Source organism: Meleagris gallopavo, chromosome 13 (genome assembly GCF_905368555.1).
Source record: "Meleagris gallopavo chromosome 13, MGAL_WU_HG_1.1, whole genome shotgun sequence".
Taxonomy (NCBI): Eukaryota; Metazoa; Chordata; class Aves; order Galliformes; family Phasianidae; genus Meleagris; species Meleagris gallopavo.
In genome coordinates, this window is record NC_139416.1 from 10808843 (window position 1) to 10825033 (window position 16191).

Genomic DNA, 16191 nt, shown 5'->3' on the forward strand with positions numbered 1-16191 from the left:
TTGTTAAATGTTGGCAGAAACCTCACAAGCCCTTGCCAAGTCTGTCCAGCCCACCCACCCATCCAAGAGGACGCCAGAAAACCCCTCAGTATGGCTTGGTATTGGCTTTGTGCCACTTACAGCATGGGGAAGCTCACTGCATGCTTCACAGTGCCGAAAGGGGCAGCGTGGCCGCGGCTGGTGATGCCAGTACTGCTGCCCTGCACACAGCAGCACGGTAGAACGTCTGAAACCACCGTCTGTGACGGTGTCAACATGCTTGCTGAAAGCACGGCCCGTAATTGTGTTCAAATAACGTTGCAGAGACTTGCAACAAAGAGAATGCTTACCGTGCTTTCACGACTCAGGCAATTAGCTCCCTGAAGAACGGAGCATTTTCAGTGGTTTCGTACTTTGCGGCATTCTCTGAGTGCTTTGATGATTTTAAATGCATTTAGACCTTGTGTCCTCCATTTTAGATGGAAAACGAAGGTCTTTGAAAGCTTGCAGAAGGCTTCACAGAAGACAAAAAGGTGGAATTGAAATGGAATTGAGGCCTCTATCTTGCTTTTTTCCTAAATCTGTCAGCAATCTCTCCCCTTGACCTTCAGTTGCCTTCTGCAGTACCACCTTTTTTCTCCTTTACTGCTGTTTAGATTGGAAGTGCAGGAGATAAATCCAAATACTGGTTGCTGGATGTTTAGAAATGTTACACTGCTCAAGAGCTTTCTCAAAGCAGCGTGCTATCTCCTGCAGATAAATGCTAAATGTATGGGCACAGGTGGAGAACTGATAAAGAAGCAGAACCTAATGGGAACGGGAAAAAATATTGCAAGGTTTATAGTCCTGTGTCACTGGGGGACAGCAATACTGCGATGGTAAAACACTCGGGCAAGAGAAAAGCACTAGAGGAATTAACATATATGTGAAAATCCTGTGACAGAAATGAGGGATGTCAGGAATAAGGGCTGCAGTTCTCTTTTCTGCGAACGCAAAGGCCACCTTGAATAACCCAGAACGATAGCAACGCTATTTTCGATACGTGCGGGTTCAGCGATGGGAACTTCTACCGCGAATACAAAACAGGCAAGGACCAGGCGAAGCGCCGCGCCCCGGACCGCCCGGAGCCACGGGGAGGCAGCGGGAGGCACCGCGCCGGCGGGACACGGAGCGGCCCCGGGCAGGTGCTGCCCCTCCCGAGCCGGGAGGCTCCGGGCGGGGCGGGCAGACCCGGCCCCGGGGGCAGGTGCCGGGCAGGGCCGGGGGGCGGAGCGGGCTCTCTCCGCCATTTCCGCTGAGCGCAGGGGGGCGGAGCGGCGGCAACGGCAACGGCAACGTCCCCGGCCGGAGCTGTTGCGCCGAGACGGGAGCGGCGGGAGTGGAGCGGGGCGGCGAGAGCCCGGGCCGGGAGACGCGCGCGGGCACGGCGACTCCGCGCGGCCCTCGGCGGGGCGAGGGCGCCCCCCCGCGGCGGGGCGGAGAGGGGCGGGCTTCTGCCGCGCGGGGCAGCGGCCGAGGCGGCCGGACCGGGCCGGGGCGCGGCGCCATGCGGCGTTCGCGCGTCCCGCGCCCCTCCGCCTGACGGAGCCCCCGCGGCCGGCACGGCCATGCGGCCGGCGCTCCGCTAGCAGCTCAGCTCAGCCACCCCTTCGGCGGCGCGGCGGCGCCGAGCCCGGCACCATGAGGAACGGCGAGGACCTAGAGGGCTTCGACGGCGAGGCGTCCAGCACCTCCATGATCTCGGGGGCCAGCAGCCCCTACCAGCCCACCACCGAGCCCGTCAGCCAGCGCCGCGGGCTGGGTGGCCTCCGCTGCGACCTGGACTACCTGCGGGGCACCTTCGGCAGGATCAAGCTGGCCGAGGTGGTGAGTACCGCGCCGCGGGGCGGCCGGGCGCCTACCTGTGGGCGGGCGGCGCCTGGCGGCCTCTCGGGCGTCCTCCTCGGGAGCGGACGGGCGGGAGCGGCTCTCGGGCCGGGGCTGCGGGCGCGCCGAGGACCACGGCGGCGGGGGGGCGTCTTGTCTCGGCCCGAGGCGGCCGCGGAGCGAACAGCGTGACCTCCGTCGTCCGTCACCTGCTGGGCCGCTCCCCGCGCCCGCGGGATGCCGCCCGGCCTCCTGCCCCGTGAGGAGAGCGGTGCCGGGCGCGCGCGGTGCCGGAGCGATGAGCCGCTCCTGGGAGGCGAAGGGAGAGCGGCGCGGGGCAGGAGCTGCTCTGTGCCGGCGCTCCGCTCTCTGCGTGCGTCCCGGGCCGAGTTCCCTCGGTGCCCGAAGTGAGGAGAAACCCTGAAAACAAACAATACAAGAAACAAAACCAACCCAATTCAGGTAGCGTTCCTTCATCCGGCGCTGCCCAGCTCCGTCGCTTGTCTGGGAGCCCTCGGGGGGCTGCGAGCACCGCTGCGGTCGTGTGTGATGGCTCCCGGCTCCTCAGGTGCTGCTGACGGTGGGCTCCATGCGGGCCGCACTTTGCAGTTGCACGCTGTTCACGTTCTTGAAATTAACAAATGGATTTTAAACAATGTTTTAAAATAGATACGAAAACGGCAGTAATTTGGAAACAGGTTTCTATGTAGTTTCTTATGGGGTGCTGCAAATGGTTTCTGTAAAATAAATAAGTTCTTTGAGAGCTGTAGCATTTAAAAAGAAAAAAAAGTAAAACTCATGCATTACTTCAGCATTCAAAACCATTGCTGTTTGTGCAAGGCAGAGCTTACACGTGCAGGTTTCAAGTAAGGTGCAGTCGAAGTACCCCAGGTCCAGCAGCGAGTGCGGGGTCACAGCAGGTTGTGCTGTCACCACGTCTACAGAAACCCAATGGAACTCAGCAGTTGGAAGTGCCTTTTGTGTTCTTGTCCCTGTGCCATATAGCAAAATGTGGGAATGTTATGTGAGTGCCCTGAGCAGGCAGTAGCAGTGTGTGCATTGCATGTTTTCAGGAGTGAGGCCGGAGGACCTGCTGTTGCTGTGCAGTGCCGACCTGTTGCTGTGCTGCTGAAACTGGCCCTGCAGTACCAGCTGTGCAGTAGGGCTGCCCAGTAGGTGAAAGCCATCTGCCCTCGGGATCCTTGTTTCTGACCCCACGCTGATCTCTTCTGTAGTACACTGGTAACTCCAGCAAGTCACCTTTGAAGCCTGCCATTAAGCGAGTGATCATTGATGATAAGTAAATAAATCCATTGTTAAGATAGTGTTTTAAAACATTGTTATGAAAACATATGGATTTATATGGAACTAATTTCAAAGGTTTGCGGAACATGTCCCACTGGAGACACGTTGTAGCTCACGTGTGGAGCGTGCGATTGCAGTGGTTGGAAGCTGACAAACTGCATTAGTTGGTGTAGACTGGAGGCCTATGCAGCACCTCAGCAAGCTCAGGCTCTGTATGGTTGAGTTCCAGAGGAGCTGTGTGGCTTGTGGTAATGACCGGTGGGGCAAGATGCTGAGTTCTGCATGCTGACTGGAAGCAGAGCGGTCCTGGAGAAGGAGAAGGAAGAACTCATTCCATGATGCACTGAATTCACTTATTTGCCAAATGTAATTAGTTGTTATTATGCTTAATAATGCCTTTAATGTACTGTGGGAACTGAAATGTGTCAAAGCATTGTGTAGTGCTGACTTGTTTTTAAAAATGAGGAGGAACTCCTTTATTGCACAGATAGGAACCTTCCCTTCCCCCATCCTTCCCCCCCCCCAAAAAAAAGTGTGAGATTAACAGTGTCTCTGAATATTGGTTTAAGAAAGAAATGCAGCAGGAAAGATGACAGTGCAATGCTTCATTTAGCATCAGAGTTTGTGTTAGGTTGGCAGGCAGAACTATCAGTTCAGGACAAGCACTGCCACTTGCATTAATCTCTCACTGAAGGACTCCCACAGCACAGCTCTCGTGCTGTGTGTGGGGTAGGGCTCTGGGTGCTGCCATGGTGCAATCCACGTGTCCCATTCTGGTCCTCAAAAGAAGGAACCAGGAATGGGGAAAAGGCAAAAGCCTGAAAGGGCCTGCAGAGCTCTACGTTGCTGTAGGTTTGTCTTCATCCGTTTGAAATGCTGCTGCAGGAGTTGCTGCAAGATGGAAAGCGGTGTGAGGGGGAGGCCTGTGGAGTAATTGAAGTGCTGCTAGATGGGAGGACAGTTTTAGCTCGTTATCCATATCTCAAGAGAATATGCCATAAACTGCCCTTTAGAGGGGCCCTGCTGCATTGTGAACATATGATAACATTGATGGTTCATGTCATGATCAGCACTTTCCAGGTCTTCACTTGGCTTTCATTTCCTCAGCTCCCAGATAAGGGTGAGCAGCATTGCATGTGGTTGTTAATGATAAAATGATACGCGAACCAAGAAAACTATTCTGATATTTGGAATTTTCATTAGTGAAGGCTAAGTTTAGTGACCTTGTGGTACATATGGCTGACTGCTATGGCTGTTAGCATGTAATATGAAGACTGGTGAGAAAGTAATAGGAACAAATAGCCTTGTAGAAGAGCTAAGCGTTGAGCAGGTATTATCTTTTTTTTTTTTTGAATACTTTGTTGTTAGGTGAGCTTTCCAAAACAGCTCTTTAGCTACACCTTGCCATTGCAGTGGGATAGCTTTATGTGTGTGTTTGGATGTGTGAGGAAGCTCCTGGATTAATGGAGGTTGGGTAGAGCCATGAGCCTCTTTGGGAGGAAACAAGGGAGGTGCTGAGCAGTGGGTCACATTGGGACAGGAGAAGGCAAGAGAAGCTAGAGCCCTTATGTGCTGCGAGTGGTGTGATGGCTGCCCTTGGAGATGAGAGCAGGAAAGCTCTGTAGTTTATTTTCATTTCTCTGGCGTGATTTTATGTTTCTCATACTTTGGGGGGCTTTAATACTTCCCATGGAGACTATTGTACGATGATGCAGATACAAGTGCAAAGCTTTCCTATGGACATCCTCAACTGATTTGTTGTGTTTCAAATCTTTTTCCGCCTTCCCTTGACTTTTGCTAACAGAATCTCTCTCTCCTTTCCTGAGAATGTTTTTTTGGCATATGAGGAACTTCTTCGTGGGGAGTTGCTTGACTTTAGATAAAATTGAAGGTGTGAGAGAAAGGGAGCAGCTCTTCTAAATGTGTTACTGTCTTTTCTTCACTGTTATAACTCTGCAAGATGCAGAATCTTACCATTATTATTGGAGTTGGGTGTCAGAATATATTTACTGAAATAATTTTTCCTGTGGAAAATCATGCCTGCCTGTTGTCTGCTTCTCCATCTCTCTGGGAACTGCAGCTCCTAGTGGGCTTCTCATCAGGAAACCAGCTGAGCGATGAGGAAACAAGTCAGAATCCTGATGGGAGTCCCACTGTTCTTGTTGGAATCCTGCTAGGTTTTCACAAGCAGTTGATTTAGGATCAAGTAGCTGGAGCACTTATCTACAAAGCAATCCTGAGCCAGTTCTTGTGATGTTGGTGGTAGTTTGGAATGGTTCATCTGGAGCAGCAAGATTGCAGAGCAACCTTCTGGTGGAAGCAGTGTCATAAACCCTTATGGTGTGCTGCTGTGGGGAAGCTGGGTGTTCCCTGTAGGTAGTGGTGGCCCCTGTGGCTCAGACAGCACTAGACATGTTCTTAATGTGCCAGTTCCAAAAATCCATCAGATTCCTCTTCAAGGAGATGATACTTCTGCTTGGGAGGTCTCTGGGCTGCAAGTCACTGATGAGCGTACTGGGAAGTATCACTGCGTGCTTCTCTGCTCTGGTTCCTGTTCTGTATGCTGTTGCTCGTTGGTGGAGGGAAGATTTTGGGCTAGACAAAATCTGGTGGGAATAGCAGTTCATATGTTCACAATTTTCTGAGTTAAAAGTTCCATCTTCATTGCTGGAGAGTAGCTGAAGGTTAGAAAAAGGGTGGGTTTTTTTCTTTGTTTTTTTTTGTGTGTGGCTTACTATCATTGTATGTTCCCAGATCCAGACATTGGTTAAGGCCAGGACTACACTAAAGGTTTTTGCTATTGGAGTCTATTACAGTGAAGAAATGAAAGTGCAAAAAGCCCGTTATATTTATGATACCCTCATGTACCGACAATAATTCTATGGAGAGTTCTCATTGTTTATAATAGAAAAAAAATAGAAGCAGTATTTACTGTTCCAAGCAGTAAGATAACTGCCAGCTATTTGAACTAGTGCAAGGTGTAACCAGCCATCTTGTTTAAATATCACAGCTCTCCTGTGCCTTCAGCTCAGAATCCCCCCACCCAGAAGTGATGAGAGTGGGATGACTTGCGTGCCCCACTGCTCAGTGTGATCCAGTGCTCAGCATCTCAGGGCTTGAACAACTCTTCTCCGCTTCGTTGTCCCGTGATCTGCCTGCACTACTCTGTGCACCTCTCCTGGTATTTCTGAGGGTTACGTTGATAGTTTATAGCCATTCTGCAATTAACTCTGGCTCCCAGGTTGTGTTCTGTTGTAGTTTCCAAACAGCAAATTTGTGTTTGTGTAAAAAGTCCCGGTGACTTTGTGCATCATACGTTGCGCTTGGGTTCTTGGTGCTGTTTGTAGCTTCCTGTGCACAAGGGAGTTTGACATTGGATACTGCTGGTCTTTGGCATCTGGCACTAGAAAAAGGACTCGCAGTATCATGTTAAAGGGATAATATTTTTAATACACAAATATGCTTAGAAATCCGGTTTAGGTAGGCCATGTCTTTTGGGTGTCTCTGAGGTGCTTCATTTCTCTTTGAAAAGTTTTTCTTTAAATGTTGTATTTCTGTGTGCTGTGCGACGATATTTTTGTACTGACATTGACCATAGAAGGACAGATGATGAGATAACACCAGCTAGCTTTGCTTTTTGTTGTTTCTGTGTGCGCGTAAAGAAGAAGTGATGGCTTTCATCCACAGGAAAAGCCATTTTCATGGCTCTTTCATGGGGTCTCTTAAGTACCATCTAGACGTGGGCTGTTGTCCTACTGCTGCTAAACTCCTAAATCCAGTTAGAAATTTCTCTTTAAGATGCTGGATAGCTTTAAATTCTGCCTTCAGGAAAAAAGTTCAGTAATCTCTGTAATTTATATGCTCTATTTTTTCCCTACTATTGTGAGGGTAAGTGGTACTAGATACATAGTACTCATTGTAGATGCTGCAGTGAGAACTGTAATTGTAAAGGGGTTATGGTTTGGAATGCAGCTTCTTTTCATCTTTCTGGTGATCTGCCTGAGGCTGGGAGATCTGGCACATCAGCTGGATGGGGCCAGGCTTTTTTCAACAGTGCCCACTGACAGAACAGAGGGCAGTGAGTGCATACTGGAACATGGGAAATTCCACAGAAAGGCAACAAAAAATTTCTTGACAGAGTACTGCAGGGAGGTGGTGGAGCTCCTTCTGTGGGGATATTGGAGACCTGCATGGACGCTTTCCTGTGCGGCCTGCTGCAGGGAGCCGCTTGGCAGGGGTTGGACTCCATGACCTTCAGAGGGCCGTCCCAACCCCTGCACTTCTGTGATGAGCCTCCCCAGAGATTTAATTATCACTTTAAGGTAAGACAAGGAGAAGGACTAGAAATTTAAGAGGTTGTGGTTTTCCTGAAACGTAAGCGGTACAGGAGGAATCAGTTACTTCTGTTGCTGGTTAATGCAGTTTGCCAGTTTATCTTCATACTGGTTGATAGTCATCCCCCTCTGCTCAGGGGTGTGTGTGAGAAGTACCTGCTTTGCTTCCTGCAACCAGCAATTCAGTACTGAAATTTTCCATGGGGTAATTTGAATAGAAGTCTTAACAGGGGGTCATCTGCTGTCAGTGGTAGCGGTCATGATTTCTAAATCAGAGCTGAATAAATACATTCTGAATTAAAAAAAAAAAAAAAGAAAAAAAAAGTCACCTAATTAATTCTCAGGTGATTGATGTAGTCAGCTGCTTCCAAAACATGGAAGTCATGTTCAGGTTTCTCCAGAGCTTGTACTGTCACATCTTCAGAATAACGGGAGGAGGAAAGCGGAAGCTTACTGTGCAGACCTTATGTGGAACAGATGTAGGAATGTACAGTCATGGCTGAAAATGTGTCAGCAGTGTTGCTGGCTGTGGGCAGAGAGGTCTCGGAGCTGGCACGGCACTCAGCACAACTGAGAAGTCAGCGTGGTGCAGGGCAGCATGGATTGAGCCGTGCTCGATCTCAACGTGTAGGAGATGTCCAGGGTGAAGTGTGTGGTCACACTGCAGTTTGTTCAGATAGCATCATGGCTGACGTGTGGCTTTGGGTAATTGAGTCGTCTGTAATTAAACACAAGCATTTCCATTGTAGTAGTTTTCTGTACTTTCGTACAATTTAAACTGAAATGTTCATGCAAGAAGGTAGCAATCACAGCTGTAATAAATATTATGGAACACTTATGTGCTGTAAGTAATAACATTAGTTCACCTTCATCTCATGAAATAATTTTGATTGTAATAATATTATGACTTGAATGTGATGAATAAGTTAATTAGAAATTTAATCATATGCTGTTCTAAAAGAAACTAAGAGTTGCACCTAATGCTTGGAAATGTCTTGACTAACTTAGATGAATCCTTGTAGTGAATATTAGGATCTTTCAGTTCAATATTGCTTTAATATTGCTTGGTAGCATCTTCAAAGCACTTAGGAAAAAAGTGTTTGTGAGCTAGAGGAATGTTCCCTAAGCGCTGGCTGTATTTGGCTCACGGTGCTGGGATGGTCGCAGTGACAGCCCACAGGTCAAGATGATGTTGGCAGAGCCTGAAGGCTTTTGTGCTGTTAACAATGTTTTATAGTTCTTGGGCTGCAGTGTGTGAGTTGGTTTCATTCCTGGGGCGGATCTGTTCCTGAGTTGTAAAATTCCAACTAGGTGAATTTGCCATTGTGCAGTGAGAGCTGTGGGTTCCTTTCTGTTTGGGTCTGCTGCAGTGCAGTCTGAACAGCCGGACGGGCTGAGGGCTTCACGCATTCCCCGGTGCAGCTGGCAGTGCTCTTTAATGTTCTGGCCTACATCTATTTTTTTCATGTTCTGTTTTACCAGTATGTCTAGACTCTTTTTGCCTTTTAAGGCATGGCATCTAAGGGAGCTTTCAGATTGCAATCTTGGGAACGCTGGGATCGCAAGGACATTTTGCACCATTTCCTTTAAATAAAAACAAACCCAAAAACTTTAATGGATTCCTTAGGACTACTCGAAGTTCTTGATTGTTTTCTCATTAAAATTCCTTTCTAGTTTTAGTAGTTGTGGGATGTTTGATGTTTTCTCATAATTTGGATTAAATCGAGCTTTAAAGGATACGGACTGAATACGATGGTCTTAAAAGAGAGCTTTTACTTACTCTGAAGTACCCAAGCAGCCTAGTGAAACGTGAGGCCGTACACATCAAATACCTTGACAGTTGAAGTATACCTTTAGCTTTTAAAACCAATTAATTTATCCTTCTGTTTGTTACAGAGTTTATGGTGCTGTGTTTTAGTGTTGTTTGAACTAGTGTGGTTTCCAGCGCAGGTTGGCTTATGAATGAGCAAAGCAGACCAGAAATGCTGATATTTTTTTTTTTTAGGAGCTGAGTTAGGAATTCTCATAACTGCAGCAGTAGCCCACATCTTTATACTTGATTTAGGAATCACGCAAGTGCCATGTCAAGAACATGTTTTGTTCCGGCAGAGAGCGTGTGTGCTCAGCATACAGAACATTGTGCAGCCCAAAGACAAAAATAGGGCAGCTGTATAGAGCTGATTTTTTTTTTTGATGGCAAAGGTATGATAAGTTATGAGTTCTTGTGGCTTGACGTAATAGAAAACATGTTATCGTTCTTAAGCTAGTAAGTGCTGAAACAAGACCAGGGCCTTTCAGTGCAACTAACAATTATGATAGTCATTAAGTCAAACCGTTCACCTTGAGGAAGCTCTGATGCATCTTCCTCTTTCTTGGTGTCAACAGGGAGAGGGTTACTAAACTTTTCTTGAACTCAGCTGTTAAGAAAATTTTTCCCCATTCTGTTTCCTTTAGTCAGTTTTTACTGTGTTACTATTTTAATGCTGCTTCATGAGTATGACTAGCAGTAAATGGGACTTCTGGAAAAGCATTTTATTCTTCCTCCTTTTTCTGCCTCTGTAAGTGCAGCTGCCAGCGATTGAGGAGGATGCAAAGGATTCAGAGCGTACAGAATTAAATTTAGTGTGGCACTGAAGAAATGTGTGATGTTTTTCTGACCTATCCTTACCCAGCATGTCTAAGAACATGATATGCGAATGCCAGTCAAATTGTGATAAAATTAGACTTGAAGAAACTGAACTGAGTAGCTTCACACTTACAGTATTTCTGCTTTTCTGTTACGCATTTGATTTAATTGCACTTCTTACCCACCCTGAAGCCTGAGGTGCTGCCTGCAGTGGTTGTTCTACATGGATTTGTGCCCTTGGCGTGTCTGTCTGTCCCTTGGCATTGGGGTGGCTGGGTGAGGCTTGTAGGGCTGCTCACAGGGTTTTAGACTAGATATTAGAAAGAAATTCTTTACTGTGAGGGTGGTGAACAGGTTGCCCAGTCAGGCTGTAAATGCCCAATCCCTGGAGGCTTTCAAGGCCAGACTGGGTGGGTCTGTGAGCAACCTGGTCAAGAGGGAGGTGTCCCTGCCTATAGCAGGGGGTTGAAACTAGGTGACCTTAAGGGCCCTTTCCAACCCAAATCATTCTATGATTCTGTGATTCACCACGTTTGCTGTCTTGCAGCAGGCAGTGTTGTTGCAGAGTCTGCCTTGTAAAGCTTGGGAGTGAGAGAGAGAGAGATGTGGCTGTAAAAGGTTGTGCTGACAAATATCTGTCAGAATGAGTATGAGGCAATGAAGAGGAAAACAAAATCTCAAATATCAGGAGACTGTGAAGAGAGAGGGGGGAAACTGACCTGCTGTAATGGAGTATTTATGTTTACTCACTGAAGCCATTGGCCCAATGCAGTGTACTGTGGATCTAGAATAAGCCTGTACATTTATGAGCATGGCTGTAAGAGGTAGATGTGTCATATGTAAGGGTGAGCAAGGTAGGGATGTACAACTTGCTGTGCTGGGCTTCTGGTCCTTACTATCTTGCAGTTCCTGTCATTATGAACGTACATGGAATTGCAGTATGCAGCAATTGTAGTTCCTGGGGATCAGGGACTTAAGTTTGTAATGAAAGGAATCAGTGGGAGAAGCTGCTTACAGTTTGCGTGGTTTGTTTGCCTTCCTCGTGTGTGATCTTCAGATGGGTGCCTTGTGGGATGGGGTTCCTATGGAACTGCTGATAGGCGTTTTTCTTACGGGACGGGTGATGTTACATCTCTTTTTTGTCTAACCTAGAAGAGGTGTATTGCTGTGCAGGCAGCAGCGCCTCTTGCATGGAGGAAGGAGACGGAGGTGGGCAGGGCTGTGGTAGGGTCTGGGTCTGGTGCTGCAGCATTGCCCTGCACAGAGCAGTGTGGGTTTGCTGTGGCTGCTCATCGGGGCTGTGCCGCTCGGTACAAGGAAGCCTTTGCTAAGGTGGGCTCGTCTGCCTGCTCTCACTTGTGTGGAGAAGTGCGGTTGCTCTTGCTGCTCTGAGCCATTCCTGGGGAATTAGGATTAGAGAATTTTAGGTGTAAATGGCACCAAGTAGAGGGTGGCACTGGGGTGGTGGCAGCTCTTGGGATTCCTTGACAAGAGCCCTGCAGGCCTGGGCTCTGCTGCTTTTGGCATCATAGCCATCTGCCCATGGATGTATTACTTGTAATGCTACAGTGGATTTTCTTTAAGAACAGTGTTATTGTAATTTGAAAAAAAACCAAATTATTTGGCAGACTAGTAACAGGAAGAGCTATATTTATTTTTCTTTAAAAACAAACAAACAAAAAACCCAAACAACAAACAAACAAACAAAAAACCACCCGACCTCAAACTGCTAAACATACTGTGTTTTACAGCATCTGAGCTGCAGTTGGTTTTGCATACACGTAGCAGATAACAATGTTTGTTGTCTAGGCGTGTCCAGGCAATAAGCAAAACGGTACCAATGCATATAGAGCAGGAAATAAGTCATTATTTGTAGATTTCTTCCGTTCTAGATGCCACGATTAATTTCACTTGTAGAACTTATGCATTTCTGTTCGAGTCAATTGAGGATCTCTTCTGTTTTTAGTTCAGTCTGGGTTTATTTTCTGGAGTGTAAGTTTTTACATACTTAGTGTTTCAAAGCAAGTATCTTTCTGTTGTTAACTTTGAGCCTTAAGAAGTTTGCTCATTCTTAAGTATGACTCCTAAAATGCGCCAGCAAAATGTTTCTGGCCTCAGAAATATGTTCTGTATTTAGAATTGGTCTTCTGCCTAAGTAGAGGAAAGGAAGTCAGCAGTGGATGAATCTTTGGAAGGTTACAGAAAATGGATGGTGGTGGCAAACTGTCAGCTGATTTAGTAAAGATTCCTCAATATTTAATGTGCTGAAAGCTTGCTGTGTTACACCCAAAAAGGAAGGAAGGAACAATGGAAACTCGATTGCAGCTACATGCAACCTTAGAGGTGCAGTGAGGTCCGAAGTTTAAATAATTCTGGTATTGTTTCTATCATCACTAGCAATCCCAAATCCAAGTTGAATTCCGGAGGTCTTGTTGAGTTTTTCTGAATTTGTTCTATGTTATATTTTTGTGCCATTTGAGCACAGCTTATGCAGGGTGCTGAGTTACTTGTGCTTGCTTAAGCTTCCTTCTCTGGTAAGCATCGTTTTCCTAAATTTGCCTTTAAGAAAAGCTTAATGCTCATTTGTGATTTAAAGCTCCTTGCAGTCCAATTACTGGAGTTAATAACACATTTCTTTTGGTCTTAAGGATACAGACAAAGAGCAGGCGGGAGGGAAATCAACCATTCTTCTGCTTCGGGTAAAAGATGGTTTCCTGCTGGAGGAGCAGTACTGCATTTCAGCCATATGATCCCGAATATTCATCTCTGTGCCAGCTGTTTTAGATGTGGGAAATGCATGTGCTTTGCAAGGAATGAGACCCGTTTGGTTTCATACATTAAGTTAGAACTGCTGGGCCAAGTAAATGAGAACAATAAATCTAGATTTTAATTCAAGAAAGTTAAATGTCTTCAGATACTTTAAGTGGCGCAAAAGCAATTTATTTCTTCTCGATTTTGTGCATGTGTGTTTTACTGTACCGTTAATTTAAACAGTCTGGATGTAGAAATGTCTTGGTAGTGTGACATTCTTACTGATATTCTGTGGGTATTTTTCAGGCAGAAAAAATGCTGACCATTTAGTGGGTTTTTGGAAATGATGCATAATCATGTCATTGAACCACACAGTATGGCTTTCTGTGGTAACCTCATAGATAAACAGGAAAACTCTCATTTCTTAACTTTGTTTTCCTTGCAGAGCTGTCTTCATTTTTAGTGTGAAGCTGTTGGATTATTTTTTAAATTATTTATTTTCCAAAAATAAAGCACGGCGTGTTTTATCTTTGACAGGAGAGATGGAGCGTTAGCAAGCTCCTGAAAGCTTGCTTTCGGCGTCGGTGCCTGTCGTAACACATTTCTCCATTTGGGGAAATACAGTGCTTTACGTCTGATGCGCCTGCATTGCCAAGAAGATGATGTAAATATAAGCCATTCACATAGCCCTAAGGCAGATGATTTCTTCATTAAGGTCTCTTCTCCAGGGGAATTTGCAGGAAAATTGAGACAATTACAATAATGGTATGAAGCTGATGTGCCTGAATCAAAGAACGTTGAATCCAAGTGTGGAGGCTCTGTTAGAATAATTAAAAGGCTCTTAATTGTAGTAGCTTCATCCCTTTCCAGCAAGGGGCTTCTGAATCGAGCTGTTAGGCAGGCTTTCCTACTCTTGAATAGAATAGCCTCAGATTGTACGTGAGTTCCCTTGGCAGTCCTAGATGTTCCAAACAGTGATATTGGCTAATAGATTGCCGGTTAATTAAAATAAAAAAGCTCCCAATATCATTACTGGAAAATAATACTTGTACTTGATGCTGTCGTGGGAGATTTCTCCTGTGTGCTTTTGCACTGGGCAGTAGTGGGCAGTGAGGAATGAGGCAACTGGGAAGTTTCTTCCATCACAGAGCTCAGAGATGCACTGTCCCTGCTGGGCTGTAAGTCGGCACACCCTGAGCTGTTCTCAGCTCCCTATGAAGCTCGTTTTTCTTGATCCTGCTTTTGTAGACCTGGCTTTTGCATCTCCTTTGCTTGGGGGAAGTGTGTTTTTGCCAGTGGCTTCGGGTGCCTTTGCGTAGACCTGTGTGCCTAGTAGAATTAAGCAGAAGTGTTTGTAGGGATGGAGTTTCACATTGATGCAGTACCTACTTTGTTCCTTTCAGGAAGGGTGGAAGTAGAAGAGAAACCAAAACTAAACCTCAAAAAAGAGGAAAAAGAGAGAAGACGTTATAAATCTTACCTAATTGAACTAATTAGGATGGAATAGAAAATTCCCCCAAAGTACTCACTGCAGAGGAAAACAGCTGAAAAGTTTCATTTCATCATTCAGAGGGAACTTTACTGACTCTATCCAAGAAAGCTGCACTGCGTTGTTTGTGGGAGAGAGCAGTTATTCCTGTAAGAGGAGATCTGTACCACATTCAACTTCTCATTTTTCCTCAGTGAACCAACCTTGGAACTTCTGCTTCTGGAGAACTTCTGGTTGGTGCTCATCACCCTTGTGTACTAAAAGAGGTGTGACTCCAAAGTAGTTATTGCCTCCTTTGTCAGGAAGATGTTTTCATTGCAGTTAAGGAGCTCTATGGGAAAAGTGGACAAAATGATCAGCTCTAAACCTTTTCTGAAACTGAGCTCTGTCTGAAAACAAGCTGAGATGAAGACTTTTAGCCTGCCAGATTTGCTGTGCAGCTCTCCTGGGCTAATACTTACTTATGATCAGATCTGTGTACTTTACCGACACATCAACCAAGTGATGTTCTGTGTGCCAAAATTGCATGTATTCACTGCCTAATTTACACACCCCATCTGAAATGATCTATATGTTTCAGAATGCAGTGAAAATGAGTTGTTTTTCTTGCAATGTTAACATGTTGCATGTTTTGTTTGTTTTTAAAATGAACTTGATCACTGGAAGAACCATAGCTTTTGGCAAGCTACTTTGGCTCATGTTGCAGAATGTACACAACATTAAGTAATGTAATTATTTGGAGGATGCTCCTGGCAAATTTATGAATGTGTAGTCATCCTAGTGTTTCAAAGAAAAAAAAAATATTGATAAACACTTTTTTTTTTTTTTAGTGTTTGCAGAAAGGGAAATTTGTGTGGGAGGGTAGTTTTTTAATGTGGTAATTAATTTTATTTTAATTTTTTTTGTCATAGCATTTGTTGTGAGACAAATAACTGATGGCTAAGAGGAAAGTGTTATCTGTAGCCCTAATAGGGAGGGTAGTCTTTAGTCTTTTCTTTAGAAAAATAGTAGCATGTCTAGTTGGAGTCTTGATGTACTGAAGCTTGGGACTGAATTGTTTGCATGGAAATACTCATTTAGGTGGCCACATCCACTCGTGATGATAACCCTCATGTTAGTATTGAGTTACTCTGTCCATGTTTTCAAAATCCAGCTTCAGCTTTGCTGTCAGAATTTCCATCATAAGCTGAAGCGGTTGAAGTTTTCTCCCAGATGTATTAACGAGGCATGCCAGTAGGCTCAGGCTGCCGCAGCCCAGAACGCTGCACGCTCCTGGGGGTGCTTACACTGGTGACACGTCTCCATCTTTGTTGATAGTTGGAATGGTTTGGGTTAGCTCCAACTGAAGTGTATACAACTAGAGCTTTTCTTAGGAGGCTGCATCTCACCCGTAAGTGTTTCCTGTGATTTCTTAAGGGATAAAAGGAAATCTTAGTACATTTCAGAGCAATTCCACTTAAATTCATATTCTTCTGAGTTTGGGAGCATACGATTAATACCTAATGACTTCTCCCCTCTCCCCCCCCCAAAAAAAGTATCTCTTCAGCATCTAATTTAATTCTATTTCTGAAAGTGAGAAGCACTTCAGCTTTTTTTTTTTTTTTTTTTTTTTTTTTTTCCCAAGCTTTGACTACTACATCCATTTCCTCGTAGAAAGCGTTCCGTCTGTGTGGAGAGAAGCCAGCATGAGATTCTGTCAGCAGCACGACCAAAGCTCTGCCAAGTAGCCGCTGCACAGCGCAATGACCGACGTGCCCTGGGTTTTGGCTCCTTGGGCCTGACATTGCTGGCATTGCTCAGGGATGTTCATATTTTTAGAAAAGGAACCTAATATTGTTTGA

General features: G+C 45.8%; 1 protein-coding gene across 1 annotated transcript in view; it reads left to right on the forward strand.

The window, feature by feature from the left end:
- Nucleotides 1-1245: 1245 nt before the first annotated feature.
- CMTM4 (CKLF like MARVEL transmembrane domain containing 4) overlaps nt 1246-16191 on the forward strand; it is a 36393-nt gene continuing 21447 nt past the window's right edge. The window contains exon 1 of the mRNA XM_085234782.1: nt 1246-1845. Within this exon, the coding sequence (XP_085090908.1) occupies nt 1660-1845 (186 nt within the window). The 5' untranslated portion in view covers nt 1246-1659. The remainder of the gene's footprint in view (nt 1846-16191) is intronic.